A 26397-nucleotide genomic window follows, 5' to 3' on the forward strand; every position below is an offset into this window, starting at 1 on the left:
GCAGATGGTTTGGAAAAAATACACTTTTTAAAATCATATTAATGGCATTGAGTGATAAGCATTCTCAATGAAATTTGTTATATTTCATTTTGAAAAAGTCTATAATATAATAATAACAAAACCAGCTAGATACATTCATGTTGTACTAGCAATATAATGTAGATTTTAAAATTGTATGTTATTTTAGTAGCATCAATATTAGGTTCTTCTGGATGGATCCTGTGCCATTCAGATAATGTTAGGAATGGAGAAAGATGGATGAATCAAACAGGAAATAGAGTAAATATAATAGTTCCAATGTAATATAATAGCAATAGCACTTAGACTTATGTACCGCTTCACAGTGCTTTACAGTCCTGTCTGAGTGATTTACAGAGTCAGCATATTGCCCTCAACAATCTGGGTCCTCATTTTCCCGACCTTGGAAGGATGGGATGCTGTGTCAACCTTGAGCCGGTGAGACTCGAACTTCTAGCAGTGGGCAGAGTCAGCCTGCAATAGTGCATTTTAGTCACTGTGCCACCACGGCTCTTATGAAACAATAAAAGTGCTTAGTTTTAAGGTGTTTGTTTTCCTATTAGTCTGTTGTCATCTACAATTAGACTCCTCAAAATAAAGTCACTTGTGATTACTTGCAGCAATTGCCTTGACTAAGTAGCAGAGAAAAATAAAAATTACTCATTCTATTTAATAACATCCAAATTGAAAAGTAGTTGTGGTCACATAATTATTCCAGATAAATAGTTGCAAAACTAATGTTTTTGGAGGGGAAAAGAAAAAAGAAACTTTTTTTTCTTTCAAAAAGAGATTTACATTTTTTCCTGAAGAATTGGGGGGATTAAAATGGATTGAAGAATTGGGGGGGAGGTAAATGCATTTTTATTTTTTTAGAATTATGAAAAAAATGACAAATTTTCTAGTTATTTTATACTTTTATATCCCACCATTGATACCTAATACCAGTGCAATTGCAAGCTTTTCTGTACTGAATAATTCCAGTTGCTGTACTTAGGACACATAGTCTTCTTAAAATAAAAGTTTGGGTTAGTGTTCTTGAGAAGTGGGGAGGGATATTTTCATTTTACAAGAGAAGGGAAAAGAATTTCTTGCTCCTTTGCCTATGACTATGTACGTATCTGTTTTCCTGCTTGCCTGAATAGGTCTCAGAGGACTAAGATTGCAGTGAAAAGCAAGAAAATGATTGCTTGATTCAGGGAAAGTTAGAAGGTGCACTCTGCTCCACTATGTTTGCTCTTCAGATTCAAAATATATCATAGCAAATTTAATAGTTTGGAAAGAAAGCATTGCATTCTTTATTGAGAGATAAAATGTTTACTTTCAGTGTGTTAATCTTATTTTAATTCCATTAGTACTTTGTAAGTTATAATTGGGTTTTTACTAACCTGTTATTTAATGGAGAAACATTAATTTTATCAGTCAATCAAGATTTACATAGCATGTTTTATGTTTCATAGCAGCACTTTATATTATTAAATGCTTTTTTACTTTTTTCTGGGATCAAAATTAAACAAGATTTATTTCAAGATTAACAATTTCTAGAAATGTTTAAATTCATATTCACAGGTCTATCAAAAAGTGCTTCCTGCAACTACCAGCCTCATGGAGTTTTGTTTTCAGAGAAAAATACCTTTCATTTCCAGAGAATGGTTGGCAATTTCAAATGCCCTAAGGAAGTTCATTAAGATTTGCAAATAAATACTAGTTTCTTGACAGTAGAGGAATTTGATTGTTTATATTTCCCCTTGCCATTCAGAACAAATGTACAGTAGAATTCTCCAAACTTCCTGTTAATAACAAGATGAGAAAGCAAATCTAAGCAAGAGTAATTTCTAGTTCAGTTTCTACCCTAATTGCAATAATCATCTTCAGCAAATAAAAGTTTTTATCTGCAAATGTTTGTCAAAAATGATAAACTAGGTAACATAGGATTTTGATTTTGTATAAAATGAGGAAAATATTAGATTAAATCTATCATAGGTTTCTATAATAAGTGGGACAAGATGGGATAGATCAGTTTGACAAATGATGTTGTGGTGCCAAAATTAGCTCCAAACAATTCATGATTGTATTTAACACTAGTTGTGTAGAGTTGAGAAAAAAATAAAAGGAGCATATAGTGCACTGAATAGTCTTGCATATAGAATTTTAAAGCAATAGATTTTAATAAAACTTTCTATTGTTAATAAAATTACTACATACACAACAATGTGAAATCTCAGCTGCCAGTTCTTTATTTGATGTGGTCTTCCTACGCATCAAATTCTCCAAAGAACCTAGGATATTGTAATGTATCAGCATAATATACAATATGTGTTCCAAGCCATCTTACCTTTTGTAATTGAATGATGGAAATTTTGCCAGTGCGCAGATTTTCCCAGTGCCATCAAAATTTCCATCTGTCAATTAAAACATCACAGACCTGTTTATTATATATGATGTGTGCACATGCACATCATATATATTATAATAAGTGTGATTTTTAATTGACAGATGGAAATATATGATATATAATTATTATTATTATTTCAGTATTTAGGATTTAGATGGGTGACCTATGTGTTATGCAATTGGTGACTATTTTTTTTCCTGCTTTATGGATTGTGTAGAATTTGCCCAGATAAGCACTTTTAATATATATTGATTATAATTCAATATCAATATTCTTTTAATATACAGGGCCTAATAAAGTCCTTGTCAAATAGTTCTTCTGCCTTGCAGTGGATGACTTTTTAAAAAATGAGTGACACTTTTGATTAAAATTAACCAGATTATTATACCGTAGGGTGTATTTTAAGTGAAACACAAGTATAGCTGCTATTTCCAAGTGTGGATTGATCTAATCAGATAATAGTCAACAATCTTTGGTTTCATTTATTAGAGATTATTTGGTCATGTGTAAACTTTTTACTGGTTATTGTGCAGTATACTTGATTGGCTGAGTAAAGTTACAATTCTTTTAATAGGAAAAAGATGAAGAAATGTTGTGTAGTAATTATAATTTCCAATCTTCAGGTTTCTACTGCCCACAGAAATTTAGCCTTTTTTTCAATATTTTATTAATTTTTTATAGTCACAAATTTAGCCTTTTTAAACTGTGTGTGTGGATTCACGTTTGCATGAATCTGTGTTGCTGTCTTTGTCTATCTTCCAAGGTGGTGAAAAGATTTCCATTGTGGATTTTGAAAATTCCCCTAAAAATAAAAAGAGATAATTGTATTAAATTCTGTCAAAATTGTATTTAATAAGGATTAAGCTGCCTAGATTCTTAATTTAATACCAAAGAACATGTTAAACTATTTTCAATCTTATTTTAAACTAACAACATATAAAGCAATATACGCAAATATAATACAAACTGTGATTTTACGTAACATAAAACAATAATTTTATTCCAGTTACCTTTAAGCCAAATTAATTACTCTAAAACAAAAAGCAGTAGCAAATAACAGTCTTAGAAAGCTCCATCCCCAGGCCTTTTATTAGCATAATTTGTATTTTCTGAAGAAGGAGAAATTGATAGGGCTTCCTGGAAACAGTTCAGTAATTCCAAGGATCCTTGATGAAAAGGAAATGTTTATAGTAGCTACAGTCCTAATTATGTTACAAGGCTTTTTCATTTAGATTCTTTTAAAGCTTTCTGACTCTAGATTTTAGCCACTATAATGTATTTGTTTAATATTCTATTTACCTGCAAAGCATGGCCCTGTCTTATTTATTGATGTAAAACATGTTTTTTAAAAAGCTGTAATCACAAGATGCCTTAAGAAACAGATTTTATTCTTAGCAGCTGCAAGCTTTAATGGATAAATCTTGTATTATATAACCAAATAATAAAATCCTCTTTATGCAGGTTATATCTGTCCTCAATAATAGGGACAGAATGTCTCTTTGAAAACATCTTTTCTTTTTCCCTATGCAAGCTAGGAGTAATAGTGGAACACAGTTTTGTCATTAGAAAGATATGCTCATTCATCCCAATGACTGCTATGGTTGTCAGAAAACATCATTTATAAATATGCTAGCAGTATATCCCTAATAGTCATATGAAGCCCTATATTTTACCTTTTGTGGTGTGTCAATTTTCCTATAATTCTGAAAATCTTTCGAACCTCCTGGCAATTTTCTATGATCTTTGCCATTTTAGAATTGCAATATCTGGGACAGAATATTGTCTTGTAAAAGATATTTAAATAACTTTGGCTCCATCTTGATTGGTACTAATTAAAATATGTATTTGGGGGAGCACAAACATAAATCAGAACACCTAATGTGCCACAATAAAGACATTTGAAAGCCTAATCATTTTAAATATTAGTATTTTTAATTTGCTTTAATTCCAGAAAAAGTAATTGTCATACTCTCATTGCACCTTTGTAATTAAACTTTTCATAAATGTATGTTTACATACACATACTTCCTTGCTTAGAACTAATATATGAATTCTGACTTTCAAAACTGACAATTTTAATTATTTAATATTCTCTGAAAATATGATCATTCTAGATTTATTACAAAACTATACATTATTTTTCAGCAAAGATGTCTAGAAAATTAAGCTTACCAACTGAACTGAAACCTGAGTTAGGTAAGTATTTGTTCAAAGCCTGTATTAATGGTGTTTATACTCTTTCAAAAGGCTATAAAAATACACACTGTGTATTTTGAAATTTCACACATCTTAAGTAGGGAAATTTTCCATTTATTTTTCATTGTTCAGTTCCAGGGTTTGATGCAGTGCATGTTTACAATTTCTTTGCCCTCAGTTGGGAACTACTTTTATGTTCCTCTTTAAAAGCCATGAAAAACGTCACCTACAGAAGTATAATTTTGTTCATAGTTTATTTTTTAATTTTCATAACTTACACCATTACTTTAGTAGAAAACAAAAGTAATATCAGGAAACTAAATAACTTTTCAGTTTGGAATAAATAACTAGTAAATAATTAGATGGAAAATTCAAATACAAATCTCTGACAAATTATTTTTAAATATGCTCTCTGGTATATCTGGTATCTAAATAGATATATCCTTTGTCTAATCTGCAACTAAATAAATATTAAATTTGCTAATTGTTTAAATCAATTTGCATATAAGGTATCAACTGGCCTAAGAAGATTTAACATTGCTCTTTATTTTGTATGTCATAATTTTCTTGTTCATTGTTGTAAGGGTCTGAATAAATGTGCCTGAAGATAGTATTACCTTCAAAAACACTTTATTATTGTAGAAGATGAAGAAATATATTGAAGGTTCAGGTATATTATGAAACTCGTGGTTAATTAGTTGGCCTGACTGAAATTTAAATTAACATTTTTTATTATGATATTTTATTATCTAGGATATATCAGTAGAGTGGGCTGAACTCAATTTAAAATCTGTTTGAATAACTTTATTCAATCATGTTGCTACCTTAAACTTCTTATGGAGAAGTCTACTAAGTATTATTTTCCTCAGAAAGTGCTTCTACAAAATATTTTTATCCTGTAAAGCAAATAAAAATACATAGAAACTTTGTCAAAAGAGGGTGAATTCACCAATTTACCTAATTCTCTATTTTCAGTTTTATATAAAACTCTCAATTTTTTTTCATGGTAAGATTTTATATGAATACTTTAGTAATTCTTCATCCCTTTCTCAATTCTTTGTTTTATTTAAAAAGTAAAAACACTATAAAACACTATTCTAAAAACATGCTGACTGTATTGCAACAAAACATGTAAAACATTTTGATCTTAAGAGAGATCTAGAATTCTTATAATTCCAAAGATATAAGATCTGGGCAATGAGTATAATCAGAAATCTGTTTCTGTTAACATAACTTTTTCTGTTGGAAAAAGTGGAATTGGGATTGGAAGCAATCCAACTCTTAATGAGCCTTGGTGGAGCAGTGGGCTAATGCCTCCTTAAGTAACACCAGCTGCCTGCAATTAGTGCAGGTTCGCATCCCACCAGGCTCAAGGTTGACTCAGCCTTCCATCCTTCCGAGGTAGGTAAAATGAGGACCCAGATTGTTGGGGCAATTAAGCTGACTTTGTAATAATGCCGCTTAGGGGGGGTGTGAAAGCCCTAATAAGCAGGCATATACATAGAATGAAGGCTACTGCTAAGCTTGTAAGCCGCCCTGAGTCTTCGGAGAAGGGCGGGATATAAATGGAATTAAAATAAAAAAATAAATAAAATAAATTAATCTTTAGAAAGCCTCAAAAACCTTTTTGGAAATTTTAGAACGTTTCAGAACAGATTTGTGAGATATATTGGAGTTTGTAAGGAGGAAAGTGATAGACAGCCACATTGTACAAGGAAAGGGTAGCATCTGTTCACGAGGCATTGGACTATTTTTACTTGGGTCAATCTATATCAAAAATGTTTAGCATGCTCTGCTTTTCCATTCACTATATTTTTTTAAAAAAAAGTGAAACAAATAGTACTTTTCAGCGTTTACTAGTGTAGAGTGATGAGTGTATCCAAGAAGATCCTTAATTTTTCAAGGAATATTTTAGTTCCTTTTGAAACAAACTAGAATTGCCCCATCAATTGCTTATACAGTTATCTATAGCTGTACCCAATTTTCGACTCTCCATATTAAAATTAGTTTTGAAAAAATACTAAATTTACAATTTAGGTTAAGGCAGTAATAAATAGTATAATTAATTACTCACAAAACCCATCTGAAACAGCTTGATATTATTTCCCTATGCAAAGGTTTCACAATTGGCATATTTTCACCATAAGGGCCCACATTATGTGTTATTATTGCATCTAATATATAATATAATATACAATATAGCTGTACTATATTTACTATATTATACAATACATTCTCTAAAATTATCGGTCTGCTTCCTGCAGATTAAATTAGAAATTTATAAGGCTCTAAATCTTAAAAATGACATTGAAAAGATTGTGAACAAATAAGTCGTTACTTCCCTTCCAATACCTTCAAACAGATTTTTCACATGAATTCTTTTTAATTATGCTTCGGTACATTTATTATATTTTATCACTATCTTAATAATCTTTACTATTCGGTAAACATATCTTTTCCAATCTCATCATCTTTAAAACCATATTCAGTAGGTTACGTGGTTGGTTGTTGTTGATACATGTTTCAGTGTCTGAATTTTTATTTCCTTCTGGATAACTATTCTTATTTTGTTTTTTTCTGTGCTGTTTCCAATAATTAAGCATTCATATAATTATTTCCTTTTTTGGATCACTTATCGAAATTACTGAAATTAGGTTAAAAATACTTTCATAATGGCTGCTTAACAATAAAACCGGAATTCATAGTTTTATATTTTATATATTTGTGTGTATGTGTGTGTCAGAGAGACAGATTTGAAAGAGGTTTTCCATTCAGGTGTGCTGCACCTAGTTTTCATCAAAATGAAAATGGCTATATATATTTGAAGTAGTACATCATGTATAATGTAACATTTATTTTATTATAATGATAGCTACTTTCCTGTTCAAAATATTACTGTGTAGTATGACTTAAGTATACCATACATGTCTAGGTTCACTATAGTTCACAGGGAGCTATAGTCAATTAACTGTCTAATGAGTGTGCTTCTACATTTACAAATATATAAATATATTTTTATCAATCCTATGTACTTCAGGTATACAATGTAAAAATATTAAGCATGCCCCTAAAAATGTAATGATGATATATGAACCTAACATTACTGAGTTGAGATTTTAGAGGTGGATATACTGAATGTAATATGTTCTGCAAAGTATGAAATAGAAACAATAATATTGTGTTGCAGCATGTTTAATTAATGCAAAATCTTTCAGATGTTAAAGACAATTCCTTCAGCCGATCCAGAAGTTCTAGTGTAACCAGCATTGATAAAGAATCCCGAGAAGCAATTTCAGCTCTCCACTTTTGTGAGACCTTCACCCGAAAAGCCGATACATCACCTTCACCATGTTTGTGGGTTGGGACTACTTTAGGCACCGTTTTAGTCATTGCACTGAATTTACCTCCAGGAGGAGAACAAAGACTGCTTCAACCAGTTATCGTTTCCCCCAGTGGTATGTATTTAACAAGAAACAATGAACTAGCAAGACAATGATTTTACTATTACTGACAACTTACTGTGTACTATTAGTTCTTAGTTTTTTGTTCATTCTGCAATAATCTACAGGGAAGTGTTTAAAAAAAAAAACTTGAGACAGGAAATAAAAGCTTTGGCTGAAATACAAGCTTTGGCTGATTGTTTTTCATCAGCATTCATTTCATTAGAAAAGGGAAATTTGTCATAAATTTCCCGTAATGTAATGTAATCTTTTTTAAAAAGGTTCCACCAGCTTGGTTTTGGAATGTTCATGTAAGACTTTAAAATAAAATGAAATGTTCAAAGTAAAAGGCAGGTCAACAAACCATAAACTCTTTAAAAATAAAAATACGAAATAATCAGTGTAAAATTTCACTGCAAAACACATTAAGAAGAAAAATTATAAATTAGGTAAAGACATTCCAAGAATGTTGTGTGAAGTCTCTTCTCCTTGAGAGATTGTCACTACTGACAATGTTCATTGTCATTTCACACACATCAGCTGCAATACTACAGCATGACACCAATCCTTTGTTGGTCTATTAAGCCTCTGGCTACTTATCTGCCCCTAATCATATGCCCCTTTGGCTGATCTGCAGAGCAGTGTACAGCACCAGCAGTGACGGGCTGAAATAGAGGCCCAGGGCCTTCCACCGTCTCAGCCAGCTGCCTCCGCCCCAGGCCTCTACTGTACTTTAGCCCCAGCATAGCCACTGAGAAATGCCACTTCAAGCCTGTTTAGATTTGGAGAGCCACTGGGAATCTGTTTTTCAAGCTTATATCAAGGAAATCCACCAACCTGCTAAGAAATAATGCTACATTGCATTTTTCAGATTTACCTTTAAGCATACATATGAGCAGTAGCAAAGTATAGTTTCCTTTAACAAGAAGTGAAATGATTAGAAATTCATTTTTGCATGTATGAATAGCTACCCAGATTTGTAATGGTTTTGCAGTTTTTAACAATTATTTTAAATTCTTCTAATTCCTAAAGTTCCTGTTTCAAGTGTTATGTCTTGACATGCATGTAGTCTGTTATGAATGGAATATATAATAATAAGAGCATTTTACAGATGCAGTATCTACTAAAACCTACTTTGATTAGATAAAGAGAAATACCCTTCAGCTATGCACAGCACTGAGAAATATCGCTATTTTCTTCATCTTAGGAACTATTCTGAGGCTTAAAGGAGCAGTCTTAAGAATGGCTTTTCTGGACACAACAGGATCATTAGTTCCACCTGCACATGAACCCTGGAGAGAACACAATGTTCCTGAGGACAAGGATGAAAAGGATAAATTGAAAAAACGTCGGCCTGTCTCAGTATCTCCATCCTCTTCTCAGGAAATGATTGAAAACCAATATGCAGTGATATGCTCCGAAAAGCAAGCAAAAGTTATATCACTGCCCTCACAGAACTGTACTTATAAGCAAAATATAACAGAGACTTCATTTGTCCTTCGCGGAGATATAGTGGCACTCAGTAACAGTATCTGTCTTGCTTGTTTCTGTGCCAATGGACATATAATGACTTTTAGGTAAGGTGTTAATTGCTAAAAGGAGAAAGTGTTTCTGTTTCCTTGGAAATAAAATACGAAATAAAAATATGAAGGGACAATTAATATAGTTGAGCTTGTCGATCAGAAGGTCGGCAGTTTGGCGGGTCGAATCCCGAGTGCCGCGTAACAGAGTGAGCGCCTGTTACTCGTCCCAGCTTCTGCCAACCTAGCAGTTCGAAAGCATGTAAAAATGCAAGTAGAAAAATAGGGACCACTATGGTGGGAAGGTAACAGCGTTCCGTGCGCCTTTGGCGTCTAGTCATGCCGGCCACATGACCACGGAGATGTCCTCGGACAAGCGCTGGCTCTTCGGCTTTGAAACGGAGATGAGCACCGGCCCCTAGAGTCGGAAACGACTAGCACACATGTGCGGGGGAGACTTTACCTTTACCTTTTAGATATCTAAATCAGTCCCTAGATGGGACTGATTTCCTAAAATCTGTTTTACTTCAGATTCATTTTGTGTGTGTGTGTGTGTGTGTGTGTGTGTGTGTGTGTGTGTGTGTGTGTGTGTTGCCTTAAAACTGTTCCTTTTTTATAATGTCCCTTGTGCTGTCTGAAGATGAGCAAGGGAGCAAATCTTAACTTTGATTCCCTTTCCTGTGCCTGCAGACAAAGAGATGCCTTAGTCTTTCATCTTACATTCTGGTTAATTTGATAATCAAATTGTAGTCCATTTGCTTGGATGGTATAGTTTCAATTTTTAAAATAATATTTTTGCATTTTTCCTTTTACTGTCTTCATTTTGAGGAGAGGGTTTTTTAATTTTTGTCTGAACTACTTAAGTTAAAAACTGCTTTGACGTGGCTTCTTATCTCTTTGTTATCTACTTTTAATAGTTCAATAACATACATAAGTCTTTAGTATAAATCTCAAAATACAACATCAGATACTTCCTCTCTTTTTCCCTTAATATCTACTATCTCATATTAGGCTCATACAGTTATTATTATCAACTAAGTAAAAACATCTTTGTTACATTTTCCTATCTACTTTTTAAGCAAAGTGTAGAATCTAGATTTTTTTTTCCAGCAATTGGGGTTTATAACTGTCTGCTTTGCATTTCCACATGGTGTACAGAGTGAGACAAAGCTTCAGCAAAAACCTAGTTGAGACCCCAGGCCTAAAAGAATTCCTGGAGGCATCTGCTGGCCCAAAGCTCAGTGCTCACCCAAATAAGCATTCTGTGTACCTGCTAACTAGATGTGTCCAGAAACTCACAAGCAAAACATCAGAATAGTGCTTCTTTTCCATTGTTCCCCACTAAGAGTGTTATTTATGATTCAGGAACTAATAGTTCATAATAATAATTGTTTTATTTCTATATACCCTTTTAAAAGCATTTAAATTGATGATCATCAACTCATTGGAGGATAGAAAATGATATTATTTTAACTATGCATTACATTAAAAACCATTTTAATTCATTTGAGATATCTTGTCTTTATCCTGAGATCTGAATTAAAGACTAAAATATTTTTCTCCTATTTCATATACCAAATAATTATTTTACCCATCTCTATAATGCTGCTTAAGGGACGTGGTGGCTCAGTGGGTTAGGACGCTGAGCTTGTCGATCAGAAGGTCGGCAGTTTGGTGGGTCGAATCCCGAGTGCCGCGTAACAGAGTGAGCGCCTGTTACTCGTCCCAGCTTCTGCCAACCTAGCAGTTCGAAAGCACGTAAAAATGCAAGTAGAAAAATAGGGACAACTACGGTGGGAAGGTAACAGCGTTCCGTGCGCCTTTGGCGTCTAGTCATGCCGGCCACATGACCACGGAGACGTCCTCGGACAAGCGCTGGCTCTTCAGCTTTGAAACGGAGATGAGCACCGGCCCCTAGAGTTGGAAACGACTAGCACGCATGTGCGGGGGAACCTTTACCTTTACCTATAATGCTGCTTATCAAAAACTGTGGTTCTTCCTCACGGGGAAGATGTTTTGATATTATGACTTCAGCAGTAATATTTATTTTAAAAGAACCTAGGGAAGAATGGCAGAGTTAGGGTTAGAGTTATGTTGTTGAACTTCCGCTTAAATTTTTTCATATCCACGTATATTTGCAAACATATTCAAATTATATTTTATTGTGATTTAATATATTTATACATTTAGTAAACTGCTAAATGTCTAATGTCAGTCCTTCATAAACATTTGGTTTATTTGTTCTAGTTTTCCGAATTAGAATGGTGTCTAATTGATCCCTTCTGCTGACAACTTTCTTCAGAATGGGTAGCAGAAATTCTCCCTGTAGGAACTCTCAGGAGCAGGGACTAGATTGCAATATATTTTTCAGTATTCCTAATATAAGTTAGAGGAGCTTTGTATTTCCAAGCAAGAATAACAATTTTCTGTGACATTTAGGATAAAGTTGTTTGTGCTCCTCTATTGTGTCTCCTTAAAGCTTCTGTTAATATATTTTAATTTGGGGTTCCATCCTTGGAGGAATTAAAGGGAGTATGTTATGAATTAGAAGCATCACATAAAAGTTTTCTGCAGTGATCAGAATTCCCCCCCCCCCAAAAAAACCCTAGGATTTTAGTATTTGGTTATTTAGGTAATACTGAATAACTGAGAATTTCCAGTAAAATTATTAAAATGGTATTTGGGAGTATATGCTTACTGATCAGCGAGAATGAATGTACAGTAGTGGCCAAAATTGTGGAAACCTTTTGGGAAAAGTATTTTTGAGGTTTGATGGCTAATAACACTACTTTTTTTGGAGTAGTACCATATAATTATATATCAATGGAAAGATAATTTCATCAGGAATGTAATGCAACAAAGTTTGTTCAATTATCTGTACTGTATTCTATGAAAAGCTATAGCCAAATAACCAGAAGCACAACTTGTTTAGGTGGATATCAGGTAGCTTTCCTTCATCTGTTTGTAGCCAATGAGCATGAGTGTTTAGAGAGCCAATCAGGTGTCATCTTGTTTTGGCAATGAGCCAATTAGATCACAGTAGGATTCAATTATTGATATGTATTGAAGCTGAGAGGAAGACATTTGTCAGTGTGTTATCTGATCGCTATCAAGTTGGTTGGGGTTTTTTGCGTTCTTTCATTGAAAAAGCTTGAAAAACGTAATAAAATTAAAGTAATGATACAAAGAGTTGACTGGTTGCCCAGAAAGTGATGTAAAATAGTGAACAAGGCTACAGTTATAAAGAAATTAGAAGAAAAATTGGTGGAAACTTAACCAAAGGCGGCATTTCTACTGTACACTTTTCCCAAAAGGTTTTCACAATTTTGGCCACTACTGTAAATATAAATTTGTAATTCTTTGGACTTATGAATATTTAAAAAAAGATGAGAACATAAAATGTATTATACTATAAAGTTTTATTAAAGGAGACTAGAATAAGATACAGTGCTTTATTTTAACAAATTTTAATTGTTTCTTTCAAGTTTGCCAAGTTTAAGGCCGCTATTGGACGTATATTACTTACCACTTACCAACATGAGGATAGCCAGAACATTTTGCTTCACCAACAATGGGCAGGCATTGTATCTTGTCTCACCTACAGAAATCCAGAGAATTACGTATAGCCAAGAAACGTGTGAAAACCTGCAGGTAATTTTTAAATGTATTGTTACTGAAAAGCATTTATTGAAGAACGTCCTATTTTTATCTACAAACTAGATGTACAGTGTATGTTTTCTTTTCCATCCCAGCATAGATCTCTTTAAGGCAGAAGTCCCAAATCTTTTGGGCACCAGGGACTGGTTACGTGGAGAGAGGTTTTTCCGCGGACCGGAAGGGGCATGGTTTTGTGTGCTGCCTGCATCCTGTGGATGGGGCTTTCCTTGTTTGTGCAGACCGGTTGCTGGCATGGAATGGGGGTTGGGGACCCCTGCTTTAAGGTGCAGTTATTTTACATGCATCTTAAAGTTTCAGTTAATGTAATCAATGAATGGATCCAAGTGTAACATTATATTGGATTTTTTTTTCCTTCAGAAGAAAGTAATCAAATCCTGTTACCTACACTTTATAATAGTTGGGGCTGAGCACAAGTTGAAACTATTATTCTCAAACTATGGACTCTGAGCAGATTGAGGGGTTACCTATTGGTGGCAGATTTGCCCATGCAAAGATGGTCTCTGAACATTTGCCCCAACATGACCAAGTTCTTGCAAAGCTCCTGCTTTGGGTATGGAAACTTGATGGCCAAGGAATATTGGCACATTCTTCAACCAGTTTAGTACAATGGAGTTGAAAGCTGCACTGCTCTTTTGTGAGGAATGACTGGTTGGCTAGTACATGTCAATGAGGTGAGAAAGGAAGTATCTTCATCTTTTTCCACTTCGCAAAATGTAGATATATAAAGTGTGCAATCTGGCACCACTTGAAATGTACAACTTGGATATGGGCGTGCTGGCATTGTACTGCAAAGCAAAGGTAACTTTTTAGTAGAGTAGCAGACATATGCAATGCTGTGCACATCTCCAAAGTTAGAAATTGGGAAGCAGGAGGATAGGAAAATACATATAAAGCCTTATAGCATTTGTTTGCTTATTTATTTATTAAATTTATTTGACATTTCTTACGACCACAATTGAGTCCAAAATTTCTGTTGTTAAGCGAGACATTTGTTAAGTCCTTTCTTGTCACAGTTGTTAAGTGAATCACCGCAATTGTTAAATTAGTAACAAAGTTGTTAAGTGAATCTGGCTTCCCCATTGACTTTGCTTGTTGGAAGGTCACAAAAGTGATCACATGACCATGGGATAATGCAACCATCATAAATATGAACCTATTGCCAAGTATCTGAATTTTGATGTCATCAGAAGGATGCTGCAGTGGTCATAAGTGTGAAAATAGCAATAGCATTTAGATTTATATACCATTTCCAGTGCTTTACAGCCCTCTCTAGGCGGTTTATAGAGTCAGCATATGGCCCCCAACAATCTGGGTCCTCATTTTACTGACCTCAGAAGGATGGAAGGCTGAGTCAACCTTGAGCCAGTCAGGATTGAACTCCTAGTAGTCAGCAGTGAGTTAACCTGCAATAATGCATTCTAACCACTGTGCTACCATGGCTCTAAGTCACTTTTTTCATGCCGTTGTAACTTCGAATGGTCACTAAATGAACTGTTGTAAGTTGAGGACGACCTCAACGTACTAGGTCAGTGATGGCGAACCTTTTAGAGACCGAGTGCCCAAACTGCAATCCAAAACCCACTTATGTATCATCGGGTGCCGGGTGGGCGTGGCCAATTGGTGGGCGTGGCTGCGGTGGTAACGGCAGACTGGGTGAGACTAAAAAGTTCAATCAATCAATTCCAACTTTGTGAGATCTTTTTTTTTTCCTGCAAGAAGTTGAAATTGATTGATTGATTGATTGATTGAACTTTTTTTTTTGCACATGGCAGCGGAGGCCTAAAGCGAAAAGGTTTTATAAAACCCAGATGAAGGCCTAGGACTGGGGGATGGCACGTGTGCCCACCGAGAGGGCTCTGCGTGCCACCTGTGGCACGCGTGCCATAGGTTCACCACCACAGTACTAGGTGTTCAGGGCTGCATGCAATCCATGGGCCACAGGTTAGATATGCCTGCCTTATAGGAAGTAGTGTAGTATTTCTAGGATGAATGGGAAGGTGGGTTTGCTTAGGAAAAAACCAGAGGTGGTGAATAAGTCTGATCTGCAGAGTCCTCAAAAGGCTGCCTTTTCCTTGATCCCTCCCTCTTCATGATCATAGGAACAAATGGTGCATGAAGGACTTTGCTATCTTGCAGATGTAAAATGCATCAAGATCACTTTGGTGGAAGCAATTAATATAAATTACACAAGGGGCAGAGAATTGTGTGTGATGGTTCCTTGCAGCCAGTGGGCCCCTATTCCTTCTTGGGCACCAAAGGGCCTTCTACTTGCATTGGAAGACTCACTTTAGATTTTATTTAATATTTTTTGCATTTCACAGCCTCTAACTTTGTGGAGCAATACAAAGATTTGGGCACAGAACTTGTGTCCCTCCAGGTGATGCTCCTTATAGCGATCTAGCTTTGTGTGCACAAGTCATTGCCTGTGACAATATTCACACAAAGGCAGACCTTGCCAGCAAGGTCTAGGCTAGTATGCTGTCAGAACGTACTCCTTTTTCTGCCTGAATAAACCGGTTTGTCAGGAAAAGCAGAACCAAGTTTTGCTAGTGTCTTAAATTTGTACACACAAACCACCAGGATTGCACCGGGGAAAAAACCAGTCTCTTATAAAAAATAATTGGCTCATATAATCATAGCTGGATTATTGCAGAACCTGGTCCTACTCTTCCTGTACAAATCAGCAACAGTGTTGTGATTCAGGGTCAGCCTGTGGGTTCGGCAGTTGGGTCGGACGACTCAGAGGAGGAGGGGGTGTTGAAGAGCTTGCTGAGGGGGTTGAAGATCTTGCTGATGAGAGCCCTCAGCCAGGCCCCTCCCACCTGGTCACGACGGAGACCCAGCTGTGTGAGCTTGACAGCGTGGATGAAGATGACCCACAGCTGGCCCTGTTCAAGGACGCCCGACGCAGGAGGCAGTCAATCAGGAGTAAACAGAGGAAGGCAATGGGGCACCTCGGAAGGAGGCAGAGAGAAGCCACGCCCTGAACTGTACGAAAGGGGAATGCGTGGGAGGGCTGGTTTGCTGAAGGCAACCGCTTGATTAGTTCCTGTTTCATAGCTCCTGTTTCATGGTTGGTGTCTTGTTTTGGTGTTTTATGTTAATAAATTTGGCAGGCTTAATTCCAGCCTCTTGCCGTTTGTAAAGGGGTTGTCCCTGCCTTTTCTGCAGGGCCGGTAGCAGGCTGGTACAGAACAAACAGGACCAAATTTTAGCATATTTAAAATACTGTAAATGTAGAAACATTTGGAGATGAGACCCTAAAACTGGGAGACATAGCGACAGGATACATAGCATTCCTTCTGCTTTTAATAAAATCCAAGAAGAATTTTCTGACAAGCTTTTAAAATGATTTTTTATTTAAAGGAAATGTTGGGTGAGCTCTTCACGCCTGTAGAAACACCAGAAGCCCCAAACAGAGGGTTCTTCAAAGGTCTCTTTGGAGGTGGTGCACAGTCACTTGACAGGGAAGAACTCTGTAAGTTGATTTTGTCATTTTTTTAAAAAAAAAACAACTTTCATATGAGGGGAATAGAAAATTAAACACAATTCATCAGTCCATTATGAACTAAAGTATGGAAAGAAATTGAAATAATAGAAACTACTGAAATGTACTGCTTATTTCCTCCTAAGTTGCTTCATTTATAAAAGAGTGATATTTTTTTTCTGCAAAATTCTCATCCATTTAATATAGAATTCATAGAGTTGCATTAATACTTAAAGGTGTCTGTAATTAAAAAATGGCATAGAGTCTGACAGAAAGTTGAAAAAAGGGCTTTTCTAGTTTCCATGGGATGTAAAATGCACTAAAGTCCAACTAAAGATGTAGGAGCCAGTATCCTGTAATCATTTCGCCCTAGATTAGGTACAAATAAATGGATTTATATCTTCTCCTACAGATTGTTTATTAATATAGTTTCCATTTTATGCGATAACCAGAATTCAGAGTTTGTTACCTGTAAAAAATGACATTAAAAATAACAAATTCAAGATTTTAAATAGGTACTCATAAAGCAGAAATTAATATTTCTGTAAGTATTTACCTGTTAGAAAGATATTGGATTTTTTTTCTGAATATAAATGCAAAATATTTATTAGACTCCAGCACGTGAAAGCAGTTCAAGAGACAAAAAAAAAATCAAAGTCTTACAAATAGAGATTTAGAAAGTTTAGAAAAGATTATTTATTTATTTATTATTGGGACTTATATGCCGCCCTATCTCCCGAAGGACTCAGGGCGGCTAACAACAATAACATACAATAATACAGAAGTTAAAAGAAAATTAAATTAATGGCCCCTGTAGAATTGGAGGCACTCAAATGCATTAATTTAATTATATGTAAGAGAAGTACTAAAAATTACTAGGTGAGTCAGAACTATCCATTTTTGTCATATATATTCAGTAAGAGTGACTTTTTTAAATCTTCCAACACACATATTATTAAAATATAATAATAGTGATCTGTCTTTTATTGGTAATAAAGTACTGTATATTCTACTACTTCATAGTCTCCTAGGAATATAAAAACTGTATATTAATGTGAAAATAAGTAAAATGGCAAAATGGCAAACCAATAGTGATTTTACTGAATACTTTTCAGTTTCTGACTCACAGAGACAAAGACTAAGGTGATTGAAATAATACCCTTCATTGTTACAGCTTCTCCTCTTCCCTCCTTTCCTTTGTTATCCTTCTCTTCTCTTTTACATTTAGAAACAATAAAGCAACATAAGGTAATTTTAAGATGTGTGACTGTTGAAGTCCATACATCTTAAATTCATCAAGTGAAGAATATGATATAAAACATAAAGAACTGTTGAGCCAAATCAATCTACACAGCTAATAACCACATCACAGGATTTAACTAGTGCTCCAATCCCCATACCTGGAAACACATCCAGGGCTTAAGAACTTTCTGGAAAGCCAGCAAATCAAAGCCAATCTTAATTTGGGAGAGGGTGCTCCAAAGGTCAAACTGAGCAACAGAAAAGGCTTACTTTGTGGTTTACTACTTCATTATAAATTGGATAAGGAACATACAATTGATAGGTGGTGTATTAACTTCTTCTGAGTAATTTCAAATGACATTTTAAAAATAATGTATTTAGTTAAATAGGGATAAGATATTGACTATATTTGCTGTTAGAATTATTGAATAATTTTCAACATGTTATTTTCATTTCGTTTCATCATAAAGTATATTGTTTCATCTCTCCCAATATGTAATTCTGCCTATGAGTAGCAAGTTCTCTGAAAGGAATGCAAACACAATTTGTTTTTTCTTGATATGGTCAGTTGGTGAATCTGCTTCTGGAAAGGCATCAAGAAGCCTTGCCCAGCATATACCAGGTCCTGGTGGTATTGAAGGAGTCAAAGGAGCAGCATCAGGAATAGTTGGTGAGCTGGCACGAGCCAGAATAGCATTGGATGAAAGAGGGCAAAAATTGGGAGAGCTGGAAGAACGAACAACAGCCATGTTAACTAGTGCTGATTCTTTCTCAAAGCATGCACATGAGGTATGTCCTTGTCAGATATCAGTTGCCTTTTTTACAAGTAGGGCAGTTCTTTTGAATGATTCTTTCCAGTTTGAATAGTGCAGCATGAAAGTTATCACTACGGATATTCTGGGGAAGGAATGTGAATGTTCCCATTATGTTAGCCGTTATGATCAGATGGGCTTTCCTGGTCATCTTCATCGAAATTAATTGGTGGTTATATTGTTATAGGCAGAGAATAAAAAAATGAATTCGTGCAATTTGTATTTGTGGAATTCATTTTTCTATACCCCTTTAACTATTATTTATTCACTCATTAATAATGTCATTAATAATGGATACTTTGTAGTCTTTAAAATAAATGGTATTGTGTATACTCTCAGATGCATTATTATATTCTGTCCCTTTGTTTTGCTTTTAGATGATGTTGAAATGCAAGGATAAAAAATGGTACCAGTTCTGACAACACCTTCTCAAATGCATCTCTATAACTTTACCTTGAAGAAAAATCTTTTCATTAACTTCTGCAGGACCAGCAAAGCTGGAAGGGTGTCAGCCAATGGGTACAGATGTTTCCTAGCACAAATTATGCACTGGTTTACCTCAGTCGTACAGCTTTAACTGAGGATCATTGTATTTAAAACTGACACCCACATCGTCAGGGTGTGTTTGCGCATCTGCGCATGTATGTGTGTTATCTGGACTGACTGGGAGTTTGAAAACAGAATTGATGGCAAAGAGAACACATGGACAAAAATAGAAAATTTGGAATCAAAAGAGCAGGGGCAATGCAGGATCTATCCTGTGTTAATATTTCATATGCCAAAAGTTTTGTGCTATTGTTGTTGCTGCCAGTGTTTCATCCTCCTCCAGGAGGCTGCAATAAATCAGGGGTCCAAGAGCTAGAATAAAGTTCATTTTATGGGACTATTAGTAACTGATCTACACCTTTCCTCCTTAAAAGCACATTCATAAAGCTGTCTGAAAATGACTTATTCTGCTACCATTTCTCTGATCTGATAAACTGGAAATACACAAGTTCCATCTTGAATCTACACATAGTTCAAATGCAGTCACATAGTCTCTTCTTGGACCCCTGATCTAATAGTATTGTCTTTGCATCTTTATATTGTTGCTGCATTGGGACTTCATAATAAACCATGGCATGCTTTTGCTTCAGTTTTTGTTTAACTATAGCTTTGTTCATACTCAACAAGATTACTTTTATTGCCTGTGACTTTCTGGTCTGAAATAAGCCATCTTCATAACTCACTTTGAAGCTAGCTTGTTTCAATAAACTTTAGGTAAGGTTTACCACAGATGACCATATAGGATTAAACTGCTGTTAATCAGATGTGAAAGCTTCCAATTTTGTATGGCCATATCAGAGAAGCAGAAGAAAGGAATATGTAAGCTCAAGACTTACTGTAGCTCATTTCTCTTATAATAATCCATGGTTTTTGTGATGTCCACATGCAGCCAACATCAAGTAAAAAAAATAAGATAAGTTATTTTGCATCATAAAAACACAAGTGATTGACCTGCACATCATGCTAAAAGTTTCCATTTGTGTTATGGCTGTCTAATGTGAAAAGTAAAAATATCTCTTGCAATGATACATATTTGTCATCTTTCAACCAGTTATATATATATATATATTATTTTCCTGCCAATATAGCTGGATCAATTTATAATTTTTTTACATGGTTACAAATTTAATTCATGCTGTACAACTTACTTTGTGTGTTTAACAGAATGTATTTGTGTAAGAATTTAAATATCAGGTATGTAGCTAGCTTACATGCCCAATCAGGTAAACTTGTCTTCAGTTCAGTGTTGAACTCTTAAGATACAACTTTCACAATTTATCAATTGCATTGTACTAAAATATATTCAGGAAAAAACATTTAATTTGAAAATAGTTTCTAAGTCAAACCCATCAGCAAAGAAGTTGGCTCCTTAATCTGAGTGTGCTTACTTGGAAACAAGTCTTTTAATTTGAAAGGAATTTTCTTCCATGTAAGTGCCCTTTGATTTACTGCATAGATTACACAATAAAGTTAAAGTCAGAGTGGATTGTTTTCAAAGCACTCAATATTTTACCACTTTAGGAACTGGTAGATTCTTATGTAGATTTGTATGAGAGGAGGGATTTAAGATGTGCCAAATTGAAGCAGTATATTTTTAGCTAATAAAGGCTGCACCAAAGCCATATTATAAAATATAATTTATTTTAAAATATTTAGAAAAATACATAATTAAGAAATGTTTGTCATGTTGGAAATCAGAAATAGTGACTAATTTGTGATGGTTTGCAAACAGCCTTAATTAGTTTAGGCTTTATTTAAGCAAGTGCCAGTATATGGCCATTCAGAGGCTTGAGTTTTATTTTTCTAAACACTTGCCCAAACTCTGCAAATGTTGAATGAATTATTTGATATGCATGTCTGACGTTTAAGCCAAAAGAAAATTTCCTGGTGTTGGTTAAGCGATGGTTTGGCTCAAAATATTATTTGGATATGCATTTATCTGTAATATGGTTCAGTTCAGGTTAAAGGTTACTGACTGGCATTGTTTAATGAAGTCTTTCAAATAAATTAGACCTACTTCTGAAAGAATATGATTTAATAAACCTTTCATTTAATAAAGCTAAGCCCTTACAGTCTGGTTACAACACTGGGTGGGCAGGAGTGCAAACTTCAGGAAAGTCGAAATCTGTTTCTCTCTTGGGGTTGCTAATGTATTTTGCTAGTATATTTAAAAGCATTAGATTATTACCTCTCTTCAGCGCAGTTTTGGGTAAGGATGCTATGAAATTCACTTAATGTAGAAGAGGAGAGAGAAGAAAATTTCAATATTCCTGCAAATATGGGATACCTTGGACATTTGATTCAGCAAATGGTTTTTGCCACCAAGATTTGAGCCAGATCTAAAATTGCTTGCTTACTTATTTTACTTGTATGACATTTAATTATAGTACAATTGTGGGGTGTTTTAGGGGTGTAAAATAAATTACTTGAGTTTATAAGAATATGTTGAATAAGATCCATAAGCCAAATTTTTAAAAAATATGTGATATAGGCATAAAATGTTAACAACTTATTTATTATTGTAACTTCCCTATGCATTAGTAATTTCACTTTGTCAGTTGCTAATTTTTGTTGTACAAATAGTATGATCTAGCTAAAGTGGTTAAGTTTTGTTGATTTAAGCACATGCTAAAACAATGTCCTATTGATTTCTTGGCTCTTATCTTGGCTTGATTGTGTCTTACAGTCAGAAACATAAACCTCAGTACACTTAACTGAAACATGATTTCCTTTAAGGAAAAATGTTTTATAGCCAGAAATAAGCATAATAGTAATTCTTTCAGTTTTAAAAGATGGAAAAGAGAATGCTATAATGGATGGAAAAGAGAATACTATAATGAATCAAGAATTAATGATGTCAGCTTTCTTACATGCTGGAAGTGCTCCACTCAATCTGAATTCTCATTACCTTATTCTTAGGTGATTTCTATTATGCATTTCTGAACAAGTATTTGATAGAGGACAAGCTTCATGAAGGAGATGTCAACAAACACCTTCTAAAATGTGTTTATGCATTTTATACCATGAATGAAATAATTTAACTAGAAAATATTTTCAGAAAATAGACTTTGGCAAATATGCCATTTTACTGGTTCTGTTCATTTAATGCCATTTGTCAATTCTCCTTGAAGTAACATACAGTTGTAGGACAGTTTGCTTTATACATAATTTATTTGCTATAGTATTGGGGACATAGCCATTATCTTCTTCATTTGTATTTCATCTGGACAAATAGTCAGAATAAGGCTGCATACATTTTACAGATTTGGAATGAATATTAGAAATGTTTGGTGGTTATGTCATATTGTAGTAGATATCCAGATGCTCTCTTTATTGCATGGCCAGTAATCATAAATTATGAGCTTTATAACCAAACTATACAAGGAGCACCAACTTGTATACTCCTAGTATGCACGTTCATTTTGGAGGCCTTCCACAACTCTATCAAATTGATTTGGGATATTTCTCATAGTGCTGCACTGAGCCATCTTATATTTTGAATGTTGATGTGAAGGAGGAGGAACTTTTCTAGACTTGATGAAATTTCCTGAAAGGTTAGTTGTAGTTTATTAGTGGTAAATCCCTATTTGCCAATCCGTTTGTGCATTGTTTAAAACAAAAACAAAAAGTGCTTTCTTTCTAGAAAGAGTAGGTTGCTTATGTAGACATTGAAACATGACAAATAATACAAATGATTGCATTAAAGAACCTTACTATAATTTTTGTTTTCCTCTGATTACATAAACAATCTGTTTCTTATTATTTTTAGTGGTATTGAAATAACAGTTAATAGTGTCTACAAACTTATTTAAAAGATACTGTGGGCAGAATTAAAAAATGGTGGGGAATGTGTAAGAAATGAATGTGGAGATGTGTTACATTGTAAGGGCACATGAACATCTTGATAATAAGACACTAAAAAATTAGCAAAATGGGAAAGCATGTTTTCATTCACAAAATACGTCCATATTTGCCCAGCACATTTTGTTTGGAAAAGCCAAAACAAAATGCAAACACATTCTTCATTATAGTTGCTGATTTTGTTGAACTGTTGTAACTGCATTGGCTAGTGAGAGAAATATATTTCACATAACTATGTATATCCTTTCAAAGTCAGTGGAAGGAAATGTAGTGTTTTTTATGAGGAAAATGTGTAGTTCAGAACTTTTTAGAAATAGATATAGTGGTTAAAATAAAGTATAAAAATGCGCCAGCATTGTTTCTTTACTTATCACAATTGTGCAATTATTAAACCACTGATACTGTGTCAGGGGCTCATTCCACAACAGCCAGCACAGTTTGGTAGCATTGTGGTAGAAAAATAAGCATCCATATGTAGTCAAGGGAAACTGCTGCTACTTGTCTTTCATGTAATACTAATACATTTAATTTTAATAAACTGAAGACACAATTCTTCAGTTAAAAACTGCCAAACTGTAACTCCTGAATGTTTATGTAAATATTATTTCAAGCAAGTCTGAAAGTGTGATTCCCTTATAAGAATGAAGTGACTTTCCTGATTTGTGTCAATAACCTTGGTATGATTTAATTTACATTTGTTGCTTGAGGTATTTTCTTCATGTGACATCTCTATATTACAAAGCTATAGCCAAAGATAATTTTGATGCAGTGAATTCTTTCTTTTTTGCTTTCTATAGCACTGATCTTATCTGAACTATAAACTTGAATTTCTTTTCCCTGCACTTTTAAGTATTGCAAGCTTGAGTATTCCATCCTTTTCCATCTATAAATTTTAAATTCTATGTAGATAATACCTAGAAAATTAATTTCAGCAAACATCCTGTCCATACACAAAATTCTACATTTTCTCATGTATCAACAAGTTCCTTGTAGACAGGAGCTTCCAAGCTGGTGAAGGAAGGAGGTCTTCAGGACTAAAGACTGCACATACGGACTTGTTTCCTTCATTGTATGAGTAGACACGTCAAAAGTGCAGGAGGTACTGTATATTGAAACTCCAAAGAACTAGGAAAACGTAAAATAATAATTTTAAAAGCTTTAAAACAGCACCAACAACTGAAACACTTTCAGGTTTGTTTAATGGTCACCTAAAGCTGCAGTGTTGTCCAAAATAAAATGTGCTTTGGTTTTATGTTAAAAAGAGAATTAAGCACAGGCTAAATTGGAGTCGTGATGATCTTTTTATATAATGTCATAAGATATAGTTGGCTATTAAATCTGAGGATATTTCTTTTAGTTAAAATTATGTTAGTTTGTCAAAGAAAACATATATAAGAAGCATAGGAAAATGTCACGTAGAGATGACAATAAGCATACCCATAAAAACTTCTGGCCTAAAGCAACATTATAACACTAGCTAAGAAAATTGCTTTATGAGAAGGGTGTTTAGACATATACATAATCCAAATGTAACATCATATCGAAAAGCAGCTTGTTGATGTATATCCACTAGAAGTCTTTTTTTCCATGAGTGTACTAAAACTGAATTCCATTCTATTTTATTTTGGTCAGTTACAGTATTTTGTATTTTGAAATATTGTTTTCTACATATTTTGTATTTGTTGGTATTTATCTTCAAAATGGTTTTTTTTAATGCATATTGCTGTAGTTGGTGAACCATCCCATTTTGTTAGTGCCCTGTTGCATAGAGATGGAAATATGACTCCACTAGTTGTGCTGTGCCTAGTGACTGAAAAGTACTCATTGCTTGCCTTTGTTTATTGTGCAAATTCTCGGCTGCGCTTGTCCCCATAGTCAAGACACTTGTCTGTACAGTATTGTGAATTTATTTTTCCTTGTGAATGTTAGTGATGTTACTACCAAAAATAAAGATCCTGTCAAATGAATTTTATGGTTGGGGGTGGTGGATGATAAAAAGCTAATGTCCAGTACATGTGAATTACCTACATTTAAAAACTGCTTAATGTACATTGAGATTCAAATCAGGAATGCATGAATATGTTTCCTATGTAAATCATGTTTGTCTGAAGTTCAGATCAGTGTGCTTTTTAATTTTCAAACTAATTGGGTTATAGGAATCAAAATGCACCTAAATCTGCATTAGCATTTTTCATAAATACCTTTAGAAATTAGTTTTTCTAAATGCCAAGCAACTGTATGTTTCTTCTTGACCTTTACATTTTTACAGATTAGTAAGTCTGATTTTTGGATAAAATCATGGCATCATCCATGGAATTATTATTTGATATTGCAAAGTGGAGAAACTGAATGTTAACTCCCCTTTTAAAACATGTGTAAATAAACTGTACTTGAGTTACTTAATCTTATATGCTGCTAATTCATATTGGTTAGATCTAAGAAGAACACTGTACTTTCTAGAATTGCTTCTGTTTCATTAAGCAAGCACCACTGAAGAAAAAGAGAGAAGAATATCAGTAAATGATTCTACCATTATTCTTTGGGAAAGCATGCTTGATATAGAACTTCTAGCTTCAATGTATTTTGCTCTATGTCCATTGTGTGCTTCATTTTATTTTTTTTTATTGTCCACTACCATTTTAGTCTTGCTGAGCCCCACTGTGTGTTCTGATGATGAAACTGGGAAATGCATTTTAGGATAGGGTTGCAGATTCATCCGTCTACAAACTTAGTTTCATATGAACGGTAAACCATACCATTACAAATGGAAATGTTAGACTGCATAATTTTACTTAATGTACTTGATTCTAAACTATGTCATAACATTAAAATTAAGTATGGGATATTTTTGTAAATAAAAATACCTGTGCAGTTGGTATTTTAAAAAGAGAAAAATGTATATTATACATGTTTCAGAAAATAATGTTCATATGTGTATATGAATGTGTCATTATGCTGAAGGGCTCTGACTGGGCAAAATAAACTATTCAAATCTCTCCTGAAACAAAACTAGCTTTTGTTTCATGCATCATTAATGTATCCTTAATATGAACAATTCTTGAAGATCTATCTTGCTTTCTTATGCTTTCAAGATGTACACAAAGTGTATCTTTAAAAAAAAGGGTCCTGCATCTGAAAATAGTGCTAAGTTTAAGTTGCTGACTTCCTTGATTATGAACAAACACCTATAAAATGCTGCCTCGTA

General features: G+C 34.3%; 1 protein-coding gene across 4 annotated transcripts in view; it reads left to right on the forward strand.

The window, feature by feature from the left end:
- Nucleotides 1–26188, forward strand: part of STXBP5 (syntaxin binding protein 5) — a 121376-nt gene extending 95188 nt beyond the window's left edge. For 3 of the 4 annotated variants that reach the window (XM_081322624.1, XM_081322625.1, XM_081322626.1), the window contains 7 exons: nucleotides 4556–4606; nucleotides 7822–8061; nucleotides 9254–9623; nucleotides 13052–13217; nucleotides 16611–16722; nucleotides 18542–18762; nucleotides 19163–26188. In XM_081322624.1, coding sequence (XP_081178750.1) covers nucleotides 4556–4606; nucleotides 7822–8061; nucleotides 9254–9623; nucleotides 13052–13217; nucleotides 16611–16722; nucleotides 18542–18762; nucleotides 19163–19204 — 1202 coding nt within the window. In that variant the 3' untranslated portion in view covers nucleotides 19205–26188. The remainder of the gene's footprint in view (nucleotides 1–4555; nucleotides 4607–7821; nucleotides 8062–9253; nucleotides 9624–13051; nucleotides 13218–16610; nucleotides 16723–18541; nucleotides 18763–19162) is intronic. The other variant, XM_081322627.1, reaches the window with a different exon arrangement.
- The last annotated feature ends 209 nt before the right edge of the window (nucleotides 26189–26397 follow it).

Source organism: Vipera berus, assembly GCF_964194415.1.
Source record: "Vipera berus genome assembly, chromosome: 1".
In the NCBI taxonomy this organism is placed as follows: Eukaryota; Metazoa; Chordata; class Lepidosauria; order Squamata; family Viperidae; genus Vipera; species Vipera berus.